The sequence below is a fragment of the Neopelma chrysocephalum genome, unplaced genomic scaffold (genome assembly GCF_003984885.1).
Source record: "Neopelma chrysocephalum unplaced genomic scaffold, ASM398488v2 Primary Assembly neopelma1_61b, whole genome shotgun sequence".
Lineage (NCBI taxonomy): Eukaryota > Metazoa > Chordata > Aves > Passeriformes > Pipridae > Neopelma > Neopelma chrysocephalum.
The window spans coordinates 3,988,972-4,002,437 of record NW_020897717.1 but is presented as its reverse complement, the minus strand read 5'-3'; the positions used below and the strand labels follow the sequence as shown (position 1 = coordinate 4,002,437).

At 39.4% G+C, this 13,466-nt stretch overlaps 1 protein-coding gene across 6 annotated transcripts in view; it reads left to right on the top strand.

The window, feature by feature from the left end:
• The window catches only part of TTC7A (tetratricopeptide repeat domain 7A), a 174,885-nt gene that overhangs the window by 76,335 nt on the left and 85,084 nt on the right, over positions 1-13,466 (top strand). For all 6 annotated transcript variants that reach the window (XM_027681967.1, XM_027681968.1, XM_027681971.1 and 3 more), the window contains one exon: positions 6,293-6,453. In XM_027681967.1, the coding sequence (XP_027537768.1) occupies positions 6,293-6,453 (161 nt within the window). The remainder of the gene's footprint in view (positions 1-6,292; positions 6,454-13,466) is intronic.

The window sequence follows — 13,466 nt, the reverse complement described above, 5'->3', positions numbered from 1 at the left end:
TTTCTCTGTCCCTTCTGTTTAAAAGCCAAAGTCTTTATTGGAGCAGCCTCTATTTTTTAAATGCCTCTCTAGCTAGATTTGAAATTTCTTCATCATAGTTTCCTTCTTTGTCAGGCTTTCTGCTTGCTGCAGTTTTCTCTCCTTAGTCTATACTACAGAGCTGAACAGTTGGATCCTTGCTTTCCTGAGCTAATTAGGGGAGTTGTGTGTTCATTAGGTTAAACTAATTGTTCCAAGAGAGCACCCTCTTGATAATGTCACTTTTGTAACCCTTTCATAATGAGAGCAGTGTGTTGTGAGAAAGCATGCAATAAGAAAGGATAATTAAAATGGCTTATTTAACTTTCTCATCTGCCTACTGGCTGCTTTATGATGCAGTTTGCTCAGGGTCTTTCATTAAAAAATATCCAGCTACCCTTCTTTCTCTCACAGCTTTCGCCTCTTAGGGGAGATTGTCTGATCTGCTGATTCTTCTGCTTCTTGCCATGAGTAAAAGCATTACAGATTTTCAGCTGCTGTCCTGAAAAATAAAATCAAGATTTTTGTGGTCCTTGGTTCTTTGTTGTTTTCACTGTTACTGGTCCACTGCCTTTTAAGTTGTTACCTTTTGTTTTTTCTCTGGTTGCAGCCTGTCTTTACAATGTTGTTTCATCTGTCTTATTTATTCATTTCCGTTCCCTTCTGTTCTTACCATTAAGTCTCTCATCCTCATGTTCACTTTCCTCTTTTGTCTACTTCACCTGTGTATTTTCATCCTTGATGTTCTGCCAGTTGCCTCTGTTAGCATAGCTCTATGATCTAAGTGTATTATGTAGTGTCAGCCTGACCCCTGCGATACTGCTCTTGCTCTTCTCCCATCAAGTGAGCTATAAATCTTTAACACATGCTTGGAGAGAGAGGAGATACCTGAGACATCCTTATTTTTAGACTGCTGTAAAATATCCTGCTCTTCTTTTGCCAGTTTACTTAATGATAAACATTTGGTAATGCATTTTTAATATCCTTAATTATTTAAAGTATCTAATATATTCTCTTTCTGATTAACTGAAAGATAAATGATACCTTTTTTGATAGATTGCATTAACTATTGAACATCACAGGGCTTTCATCAAGCAATGCTACAGTACTAACAAATCAGGCCATTTCTACATAGTAGGTTATAGTATAATACCTGAATGTTTTTCTCAACGAATAGGCCTTTTTGTTTCTGTAGTCAGAATCAATAAAGGAGGTAACCTTACCCAGCGCTGAAAAATCTAGGTATCAGCTTGCATAGATAAGAGAGTGTTTTCATGGAACAAAGCAAGGGAGGTAGCTGACCAGTAGACTGCCAAGCAAAGCTGGAGCAATTCATCTTCCTTGGAAGGCTGTAAAATATTTCCAATAGCACTTGTCTCTGTCACCACTGGGCAAGGGAAAGGGGAAATGGAAAAACATAAGCTTCCCTCTGACATACGATGAGGATGTGACAAGAGGAGGAATGGTTATGAAAGGTTCCTGCAGAGTTGGCAGTTGAAACCAGCAGCAACCAAAATGAAAGATGATGATGATGTGCTTTGTGCTTGTGTGTGTGTGTGTGTGTGTGTGTGTGTGTCCCTGTGTCTTAAAGACCACTGGAGTCACTGGGAAGACTCCAGTGACTCCTGGAGGGTCTAGGTCAGCCATACAGTGTTTTAGGGTGGATTTTTCAGCAAAATGCAGGGTAAATACCCTCTTCTGTAAGGGAGGTCTCAGTCTGATTTTCCCCCAAAGTTGAAGTGCCATGAGGTCAGTGTCTGCTGCAGTGGATATCTCCACCTGCAGTGCCTGGCTGGCAGCCGGCCGAGCCAGTCGACAAATGAAACTTGTAACTCCCAACTCCCGGCAGCTGGTTCGGCTGCTTCTCCTGTTTCTGTGGTAACGGCATTTGGATCAGCAAAAACAAGGTAGAATGAACATTTTAAAGCTCACTGGTTTTAATGCCTTGCCTTGTTTTTTAGCAGGCCAGTTTCTATGGAAATGACTCTAGAGAGTCAGCAGTGTTCTTGTTAATTTTAAACGTTGATTCCCTTTTCGTTTTGGGGGTGGTGGTGTTTTTGACCTTGAATTCCATGTAAATCAGTATTGAATACATAAAAACAACATTTGTAGGTTTCATACCATTTTAATACTTGATCTGATTTGCCCTTTCTTTGCGTGAAAATAGAAAGGGAAAGACAGCAAGGGGTCAGCAGCTGAGGATTGGAAATCTCACCAATTTCATGTGGGCTTCCAATAGACCTCAAGTTTCAAGTGGCAATATCCAGAAAACACCTACTTCTTTCCAGAGTGTCTGGATCTAAAACTGAGATAAACATCAGTTAAGAGACCAGAGAAAATATTTCAGTTATTTTTTACAGTTTTTATTTTGGTTTTAAGAAGGAGAGACTGCTGCCTTTGGCCCAGAAGGGGAACTCTGTTTTAGTAGGTATCAAGAGATGCTTCTTTCAGTGACTACTTGGATATGGGTAGTTCTGGTCTCTCTTTCTTCTAGACCAGCTAGTGCCTCTTTGCTGAACAGCAGCATGCTGCTTTTCTGCCTACATCCTAGCCTAGACTTTTCTGGTGATCAAAAATGGCTTGTAGTAAGAATTAAATAATAATGTGCAGATGCGTCTACTCCTGTTTTCCTGAAGTTCTGGTGGACTGTAGCAAGTCTGTTTTCAATGGAAGCTCTTGCCAGTCGATAAAGCTGTCTCCTTTCTGTAATCCCCATGCTATAAAAAGAGATGGAGTGGGTTGTTTTAATGGTTAATTAAGTGTAACTGTCAACTGATGTGAAATTACAAGGCCTGAAAACTCCTCTCTACAAGTTTCTATTTCATTTACTGTTTTAAATATGCAAGCACATTCTAGTGTTGGGAATTATTTTTAACACTCACACTGTTTTCCTTTTTATACCTATAATTGTAACATCCCAACATTGTTTTTAAGGAAATATATAGCATTATTGAAATAAATCCTATTCTCTGAGAGGCAGCCTAAACAATGCATGTTGTGGCATTATTTTTGGTAGTGCTGCAAGATGCTATTTATGGCCTACTGCGGCATCTTTGCTTCCTGATTGGTGTGATGTGAATTTACCTGTGTGCCATGCAAAACGTGTGATATATTTGTTAACAGAAAGATAAATCAGGGAAGTGCAGCATCTTCTAATTGGAGGCCCCACTTGGACTTGGAGTCCAGCTGAAATAAGATTACTTTAAAGCTCAGCGCTTGTAGGGAATTTTAAACTGGCAGCCTACCTCTGATAAAGCCCTGAAGTTTCAGGGTGCCATTTGGGCTGCCAGCTTCCAGCTTTCTCATATTATACAGTTACTTAAATAAAAATACCTCTTTCAAAAGAAGTTTGCTTTGACTGCTGCCAGACATCTTGCTTTTGTTCATCTAGAAATTGAATTTGTATTTCATTGCTTCTGGTCTGTTGCAGGTTGTTGTTTCATATAATGGTTCCCATAAAGGCATAGAGTTCATATAATTAAAAGTTTTTTGTCCAGTGTTTCTAATTATGCAGCAGAACGTTGTAGGCCACTAATGGTCTTAGAGCACTAAGGAATCTTTCTGGACTCAAGTTAAAAAATTAGTTGCCAGGGAAGCATAATTAAATTTCAAAACCAGCCATTGCCTGTGACTCCGATGGTACTAGAGGGAAGCACTGAAATGAGATGTAACCATTGCAGGCCCTATACTACAGAACAGGGGGAAATTATTTTAGATTATGTCTATTTCAGCAGTATATGACTGCCTGCCAAGCAGGCACAGGTTTGTAGGAGACCACAACTGACTTTTGTGCAGCTTTATTTCATGTATGTTGCAACACAGTCAGAGAGCTTCTTTGATGGCAGGCCTCTGTTAGGGGTATGGACTTGCAGTTGTGTGGCTGTAAGTCCCTTGCAACACATAGAACAAAGTCTGTGACTCAGTTTGCATGTTCACATGCAAGTAGGTCAAGTACCCTTACAAATTTGAAGCCCCTCACTAAAGACACTAGTTGCAAGTATTATTCTTTGTCTGATTCATACTAGCAAATTAGGATCACCTTCCCAAGTTTTGGAATCATAGAATAATCAGGTTTGGAGAGGAGCTCTAGAGATCACCCAGATCAATCCCTGCTTGAAACAGGGTCAGCTGGAACAGGCTGTTCAAAGTCCCCTCCAGTTGTCTCGTTTACAGGTTTTCTTTTTCTTCTAATGAGCTTACTTTTCCCCAAGCTTATATTTTCTTTATGACTACTTGTGCAGGTCTGAGAGAGAGGAATAGAAAAAATAGGAGGTGTTTTTAGTCCTGAGTGTAAAAAGAGTCTTGATAGCAGCTTTGTTTTAGCAAGTCAGTTTATATATCTCTGGTATATCTACTGAAGAGCTTTGTGGACAGCAGATCTGGGCCCACAATAGTTTTCATGCTTGTTGTCCTGCTTCCAAATTGTCTTGTCATTGCTAGTATTTTTACATTGTATAAAAATGTATTCTGGTGAGCTGCTGGGGGAACACTGGTGATTTAAGCCAATGCATTTACCTTTGCAGTAAGCTATAACATGTGGTTAAAGTAGCTCCACTGACAAGCAGTAATTCATTAAAGCTGAGCACTCAGTCATGTATCCCAATCTGAATCCAAGCCAGGACATTCAGCAGTTTTGACACTGTGGGCCAGATGCCAGTTTGGGGTTATGTCTGGAGCAGTCACACTGATCTCCAGGCTTGCATGGAGTCACCAGTAATAGAGTAGTTAAGTACTATGGCTCACGTATGAGCAGCAAGAGTGAAATGTCACTTGGACATTAGGATGAAGTTGTCCCACGAATAGAATATATATAGAATCATAGAATCATAGAATCAGCTGGGTTGGAAGGGACCTCCGAGATCATCAAGTCCAACCCTTGATCCACTGCCGCTGCGGTTACTAGACCATGGCGCTAAGTGCCACATCCAGTCTCTTTTTAAAAATCTCCAGGGACGGAGAATCCACTACTTCCCTGGGCAGCCCATTCCAATGTCTGATCACCCCCTCTGTAAAGAAATTCTTTCTAATATCTAACCTAAACCTCCCTTGGCACAACTTGAGACCATGCCCTCTTGTCTTGCTGACAGTTGCCTGGGAAAAGAGACCAACCCCCACCTGGCTACAACCTCCTTTCAGGGAGTTGTAGAGAGTGATGAGGTCTCCCCTGAGCCTCCTCTTCTCCAGGCTCCCAGAAGCATACCTGGGATCTAGATAATCAGCAACTTCTGTTGTAGCTGCAGGCAGTGTAATTGTTGCTTTTATTAGTTATGTGCTACTTGTTTTTGTGAGAGAGCTGTGGAGGCGGTGGGAATTTGTCACTGGTGGTATGCCAGGGTAGAAAAATGTCTGCAAAAGTTTGCTAGGTAGGAACTTCTCATAGTAGGGAAGAAGGAACTACATTCTCCATCCATTAAGAGAAGCAGTGGGAAAGCATACATGAGGAAAAGAAATTTATACATTTTCATGTTTTGTTTTCTGCAGATTTCCAGAGCCAAACACAGATCTGGAATAATGTATGTAATGGTAATTTCAGACACTGGAGAATCTTAAAAAAAATCCTCTGCATAAAACTTATTGGTAAACAAACAAAAGAGAATCTGCTAAGAAGTTCCCTTTTGAACAGATAGCCTAAAGTAGTGTACTGGATCACAAAGAGCATGTGATATACTTGCATTCATTATAGATGTTAAGTTTTCTGCCAAATGAGACTTGGTTCTAATGACATGCTACTGCTGTGAGTGTCAGGACTGCTCTTTATATCACTGCTTGCAAAGATATTTCTTCTTCTGACAACATTTTAAATCTCAACTCTTTTACCCTTGAACATTCAAACTCAATTTTTATGTTCTTGATCCAAATCATGAAAGGCTTTGTACAGCTATTACAAGAGACAAAATACAGCAGAAATATGTAATGCTCTCCCCCAGGTGAAGAGCCAGCCACCCATCCTAGAAAATGGAGCTGAGAATTGGGCCTCTGTAGTGCATCTGTTTACAGCATAAAGTCACCAATCCAAAGTAAGAGGGGGTTGATTGGATCAGATCTGCTGCTCTTGTTTATAAGCAGTGATTTAGTAATGCTGCAGACTCCTTTCTCTAGAATGTTTGTTTTTTTCAAGCAGTGCAGTCTGTTAATTTTGGCAAACTGTTTGAATAGTAGAAGGCATCTAAGTAGAATTTCTTCAGAATTTGTATTTGTTCTTATCTTTGAGGTATAAATGTAGGACTGAAGGAGTACTGAGTTCTCTTTTTATTTCTATGCCATCTCCTTCTAGATTTCAGATGCTATAGACCATCTTCAAGAAGCCCTGCAACTATGCAAAGATGACATGAATTCACTTCACCTACTGGCCCTCCTCTTTTCAGCTCAGAAGCACTATCAGCATGCACTGGATGTTATCAACATGGCTGTTGCTGAATACCCAGAAAGCTTTAGGTAAGAGTTACTGCCTCATAAGATACATCCAGTCAGGAATGATCTGCTCACTAACTCTGTTGTCCTCAGTTATGCACAAGGAGCCTGTTAAATTAGGTGTGCTACAGGTGTGCACTGTCCTCCTGGGTGCACTGTGCAGCTAAAACATGTTCAGGGTATTCTTTTGACTTTGTCTTCATGGTCTTTCTGTTTTTGAAACTAATCCTTGTGCTTGTTTGCTTTTCCAGTATTTGTCTTTCTGTATTGTACTGATGATATTGTCTCCCATGCATCTCCCTGTAGTTTTTATATTTCACTTTACACATGGAGAAATGAGTGTGAGACAACTATGATGATCTCTGTTTCACAAATAATTTTATATTTGGTAAGTTCCTGGTTAAGAACAAACAAATTTTTCTTGCATTGACCATTGCTTTGATGCTCATCTATGGCACAATTTGCTACAATAGCACAGCTGAGGAAAAAGATCAGTTGAAAATCACAAGCTGTAATAATGTAGAGCTGAAAGGATGGTTTGCCTGCCTAAGAGCAGGTCTGAATCAGCACAGACTTCTTGGAGCCAAAGGCTTCCACTGTTCTATGTTTGACTCAGACCTTCATCCATCTGAGGGAGGTAAATTGAATTCCATGCAATTTACTGTCATGACCTTTCAAAACAACAAATTTGTCTGTTCTGTACAAAAATTAAAGCTTCTGTAATATTTTCTGGTGATTGCATACCAGCTGAGTTTCTTAGCCAAACTGCAGAAAATCCTGTTGCACTGCTGGAAGACCAACTTCCATTCAGAATTGCCTGTATTTAAATGACATTTTAAACCCATGAGCATTGTCTTTAGACAGCCTGGATTCTCAATGGAGAGAGGGAACAATCTCCATAAGTGTAGTCCAGTAGTCAGGTGGGATATTTTCTGAACCAGAGCAAAGGAAGGTCACAAGTAAGATCAAGACTGTCTAAATGTCAGCTTGAATGCTTTAGGATCTTTTAGAACTATGGTGCTATATCAACATATAATGCTTTTTATTGTTAGCTGCATGTTGCTATTTAAAATAGCTTTGCTGCCTGTGTTTTTGAGGTTAGTTACTTTGTGTACCTGAGGAGCTAAGACTGTCAGTGCACATCTTTGAGAATTAAGTGAAAATTAGAAATGGAAAAGCTCTTAAAATGATGCCAACATCTCTTTCAGAGTGTGAGCATAGGTGTAACTGAAGCAGGAAATAGCCCAGTGGGTGCTAAATTGTATTCTAGCATTTGAAAGTAGTAAAGATAGTGAAAAAACCCTCTTACAGTCCAAGGTGACATTGTGCAGTCAAGGGTTAGATGTTCATTGAGGACTATAGACACTTAAAGATACATAAGACAGAGGTGGCTGAGGAAGAAGAGGTGGTATATGTCAGGAAAAGAGTATTCGCCATGTCCAGTTGACCAGCTGGTCTGTCAAATCCTACATCTTTACTCCAGCGGTTATGATAATTTATGTTTCAGGGGAGGACAAAACATAGAAAACATGGTATGCGAAGTACTTGGAGGATTACTGGGTTGGTTGCCTTTGTGCTGTCTGGTAATCTGATTTCCCCAAAGCTGAAAATAATATTATCTCTTATGCTTCTATCAGTGCCAATCCTCACGTGCAGAAATACCTTGCCAGGGAATAGCAGAATAGGCTGTTTTTGACAAAAACAATTAGTATTGGTAGTGCAGCCACAGGTTCATGCTTACTCCTAAACACAGACTAGCTAGAGTGTGTGCCCTTGGAAGGGCCCCTCTTTGCTCCTTTCATGTGCAGTGGTGTGTGACACGGTTGACAGTGAGACTCATTCACAGATACACACGGGTGCAGGAGTAGGGGCTGGCTTCTTGCCTCTGCTACTGTGACTACCCTCTGTCTGTATGGGTCTTTCTCTATACCAGCCAGCAAATAACTCATGAGTGAAGGAACAGAGAAAGAATATAGATTTGCAAGGCAGAAAAAGAATATTAAAAAAGAAAAAAGTGTTTCTGAAAAAAAGCATGGGAATCCAACGAGGAAGGGAAAAGCAAGAAGAGTAACAGACAACATCTATAGTTTGTACCAAATCTGAAACCATTTCAGGCTTTCTAGTACGATTTATGCTAGAAGGGCTTTACTGCTTTGTAAAATCTCTTTGAAGGGAGAAAGACCTGATGCTATTGTGTATCTCCAGTTGTTACTCCCTTATAGAAAAGTGCTAATAAATTTTACTACTGTATGGAATGACTACAAGATGTTTCACGTAAATAGTGTAGGCAAGTTCAACTGCATGATTTAAAAACTGTATTTAAAAGTGGTTGATTATTTTTCCCAATTCACATTTATATGAACCAGGCTACTGTGTAATGTGGTGCCTGGGGGCTCCCTTCCTAATGACAACTCTTTTTGGAAATAGAGTTTGATGGCATGTATCAAGAAAGGATGATGAAAGCTGCATTAAGGGACCTTAGGGCTCTGTAGATGGCAAAAACCCCAGAAACATTGCCTAGATGTATATCCTAAATAAAAGAAAGCGTACTATGTAAAAAATTAAGGGCTAGCTGGCCCAAACAGCAGACGATTTGTTCTGTTTCATTGGTCTCTGTATGTAATTAAGATGAGTTTGTTTTTATATCAAATCCTTTTTGGTTTTGTATTAAATTCTTTAATTAAAAATTTTAAAGAAGAATTTGTTCAGGATAGTTCACGTGGTTGGCTAGTGGCTGAAGCAATTGAAAAAAATATACTGCCTTGCTCAGCTAACACACAACATCCTTTGACATAGACCTCATAATACTGACCCAGATATATGTGAAAGTGTCCCTTGTTCATGTGTTTAAACTTAAACATTTACTTCACATTTCAGAGATTGCTGTGGTGCATAGGGAGGAGGGATGCAAAACCTAGGCACTGAATACAGAGAGATGCAGTGTTTTGGATTGAGCTTATGGAGAGCTGAATATCCAAAAAGCACAAAATGAACTTGGCAAGATCACTTCTTGAAAGGTGGCATATAGTAACAAATCCATTACATTGCAGTCAGTGAATGACTGAATTTGAACACTTGAATGTACTGTCAAGCAGTGACAGAGGAAGACTGCATAAAGGAAGAATGAGAGCTATCTGCATTGGACATATTGCAAGCTGGAGTGAACTGGAAGAAATACACTACCTTGCTATTACTATAAAAGACAGAAATAATAGCAACCTTTACATGGAAGTTATCATCTGAAGAATTGCTGACACCTATGGGGGGAGACTGCCCAGGATAAAACTTAATGTTTTTACATCCTGTCAATGATAGTGTGCTTTCAAAAGCAGTTAATGAATGCAGCACCAACAGTTGGTTTTGGTATGTATATTAAAGCTCTGTCTTCAGCCCATTTGGGTGAGAAGATAGCATTAGGTGTCTCCCCTCAAGGTCAGTATTGCTAATCATAAGCCTTCCTTAAGATGGATTCCTTCAATTTTTTTCCATCTCAAAGACCAGCCTTTTGGTCAGTGTTCTCCCTAAGTCTGGCAGTGATTACCTCCGCAGGCTTGTCTCAGGGAAGAAATAATACTAGTGAGCACCCCTCTTGCCCTCTAGGAGATCTTCTTAAAATAATGCATTGTTTATTTAGAAAGAATTTCCCTTTTTAAAGCCTGTATACACACCTCACAGTGTTCCAGACAGAATTCCCATGGGTCTGGCAGCCTGCAAAACCCACCAAAGAGCCTGTCTAACACGGTCCTTTATCTTCAGCTATTTCCTCCTTCCAGTTTTGCTTGTGTAAAATTGACTTTGCCTCCCTGAGTCATCCACTCTTCCAGAGACGGTTTTGTTCTCTGGTCATCTTTTAGCTCTAATTGGTTAGCTTCCAGCACTGGAAAAAAATTAATGTCTGTACGAAGTCTAAAGCTGGAAGTAGGATATCAATTTCATGGATACTCTATTGCTCCCAGACAGCTTATCAAAACTGTTCTGTTGTTCACGAGCTAGTTTGCTGCTCCTGGATGGCTCTGCATTAACATAGAACATACAATCCTCTGAGATAATGTGCAGCATCTTCTAATTGCTGCCCAATGTGAATGGTGAATGTTTTGTTGAATGATCACGTCTTTATATCTGTAGCAGTTCTGCATATTGCACAGGAGTTGTAACTCTATTAAATGAACAGCTGCTAATATTCCTTCTCTTTCTAAACTGTACGTCACTATTCTGTTGCTTTCAGAGTCTCAAAACTAGTTATAAAGAGAAATAACAGAAAACTTTCGGTAAGCGCTGCTGTTCTGCACATAAAGACTCAAAAAAACCCCAAGTGGGTTGGTGTTTTGGAGCAATGTAGTTGTCAAATGCAGATGCTTTTGTTCTACAAAGATATTTGCTATCACAAAAGTAATTACTGTAAATGTAGTGCAAAAAAAACTCAGAAGGCCAAGAAATATTAAATGTGTATCCTGGAGACTGTCTGTAAAAAAGGAAATAAGTTTCTCATGGGGAATTGTGTATGTTGTCTTGGTGTTGGTGTTGTTTTAGCAGAAATGTCTTTTTTAATATAGCCAGCCCTCAAAATACAAAGTCCACTTCTAGATTAGATGTGGTTTACTGACAGAAAATGTCCTTGACTTCATCACTTCTACATTAATTTCATTAAGGACATATGAAGTAATCATCTGGCAAGATTTATTTGTCATAGTCTGGTGCAGACTTACTGTGGGGAGAGCCATTCTATGGTATATAAGCAATGTCATTTACCAGATGCTTCCACTCACCTCTAAAAAACCCTGATGTAAAATCAGGATCTCAAATGCATGATTAAACTGGCATCTCCAGTTTGAATTCTTTTTCCATTGCTTGTCAGGTTCTTTCTTATATGTGGAAAATAAACAACTCGTGGTTTCTTTGAGCCATATCTTTATGGGCACTAGTAGAGTACTGCAATATTGCTAACAGCAGTAAAGTAGAACTGTCTTCTTGCTACAATCTTCATGGTGAATAAAGAGTCAGTTGTCTCTCAGTTGATGGTTTGCACACCTTTGTGTTGTGGCTAGTCTCCACTGTAATTGTTACATCGAGTTGTACCTCTATCTGTCTCACCTCACCCCCAGGTAATACAGCTGTACATGCCATAGAATGGTTTTACCACTTTTCCCACAGAAGTGGTGGTGGCCTCTCCTGGCTTTAGAAGTATGGCTTTAGAGAATCAGATCAGCCCGTTTATATGATTCAAGTTCATCATTAGGCAAGAGGCAAGGAAGCCTGGTGCAACTTGTGAGCAGACTTGGTGATAGAACAGCTTGTTAAAATTCTCAGAATATTGTTTTGTTTGAATTCCTCGAGGGTGTAAGATATGAGGATCTAAAGCAGGGATAGATTAATGTTTTGGCTGTAGCATTTGATCATGCTAGACAACTTTTATAAATAGGATATTCAAAACTTGTAAGAGTGGAGCTTTTGTAAGCTGACTTCTTGTAGTGGTGTGTCCACACTCTGTCTGCTGAGAGTGACCCAAAAATGTTCTTATTTCTTTTATTGACACCCCAGACAATAATACAAAGTAATACAAAACAGAAGTATGTACCTGAGTGATGTGACAGTACTGTGCTACAAGAATATGAAATATGTTAGGCATCTATGATTCACTTAAGCAAGTGAGATGTGGAGTTAGAGGGGTTGAGCTGGGTTTTTTTACTTTATAATATTTGCTTCTGTTGCCATGTTATGATTCCTTGTTGTTTTTATAAAATTAATCTAAAAAGCCCTTGATGAAATATTGCAATAATCAGTACTATACTCTGTGGAACTAGTAATGATATTGAGTATTTGTATGCTAAATATATAAAGGGAAAGCTTTAAGATAGACTCCTGGCTCTTATTAAAGATAACACAGATACTTAAAGGTAAAAAAACCCTTGAAAATAGAAATGAGAGTGTTTTTTTCGGGTTAGGATTTATTTCCGCACTTTTAGCTGTTTATTTTTTTTCTTTTGTTTGTTTTCCTTCCCCCTGCCCCCAGTATGATGAAGAAACAACATGAGTTACAGTATCTAAGATTGGATTCCTATTTTGGCAGGTTCAAATTGACATATGCATGCTTTTCTAAGGGTCACAGTCTGATCTAAGACAAAAATTCAGCAGATGAGCATGATAGCACTTCATCTACCAGCTTAGTGCAGCGGGAGGGAATGTCCTCCTAGCTGGTTCATGTCTGTTTGTGCCAGGAATGGATTTGTGTTAGTGCACATATCAATCCATCTTAAAATTATAGGGATGGATTCAGTGGTACCTGGGAAGAATTCCATTCCCTCATAGCACAGAGTTCAGGATATGAATAAAAAGAGTTAAACGGAGCTTAAAGAGGAGCCTACTGCAGACTTACTTTCTTTGTATCATATGAAAAGAAGGAACAGCTACATGGTTTTCCAACCTTAGCAGCAATGGTTCGAATCTTTCTTCTGGATGAAAAGTCAATTTTATTTCATAATAACTTTTTTCCCCTACTACCTGAGTAAATGTCTACTGCCTCCATACATTTAAGACCTTTATAGTCAACAGCAGTGCTTGTAGATGTTTGTTTTGGCGTTGGAGAGGTAACACTAGTAGTGCAAATACATAGGCTTCACTTCAGAAATTTAAGAATAAATTCCAAACTGCAGGAGTAGCATGGCTGATTTGAGTTACCAGCCACTGGTTCTGTACTTCAAAGCTCTGTATATCTGCTGTAACAATGAGTTGGTCCCCACAACACTTACTTTTCTCCCTGCTACATGCCATTTGCTTTTGAACAGCTGCAATGTGTTCTGCTTTATATTCAAAGGAAGTGTTTATGTTGAATGCCAGAATAAACTGAAAAATAGCATGTGTGTATCATCTGGGCAGCAAAGTCAAGTTATCAGTAGGACCTTTGTGAATGAGAGTTTAGCCATAGTACATGCATATAGAAGTTACCAAGGTGAGAAGGGACTTAGTGATTGAGATCCCTGTGTTTCTACCAGGCAGTTTTGTGAACTCCGAGGGTAGACCTGTGTCATGGAGATCAGAAA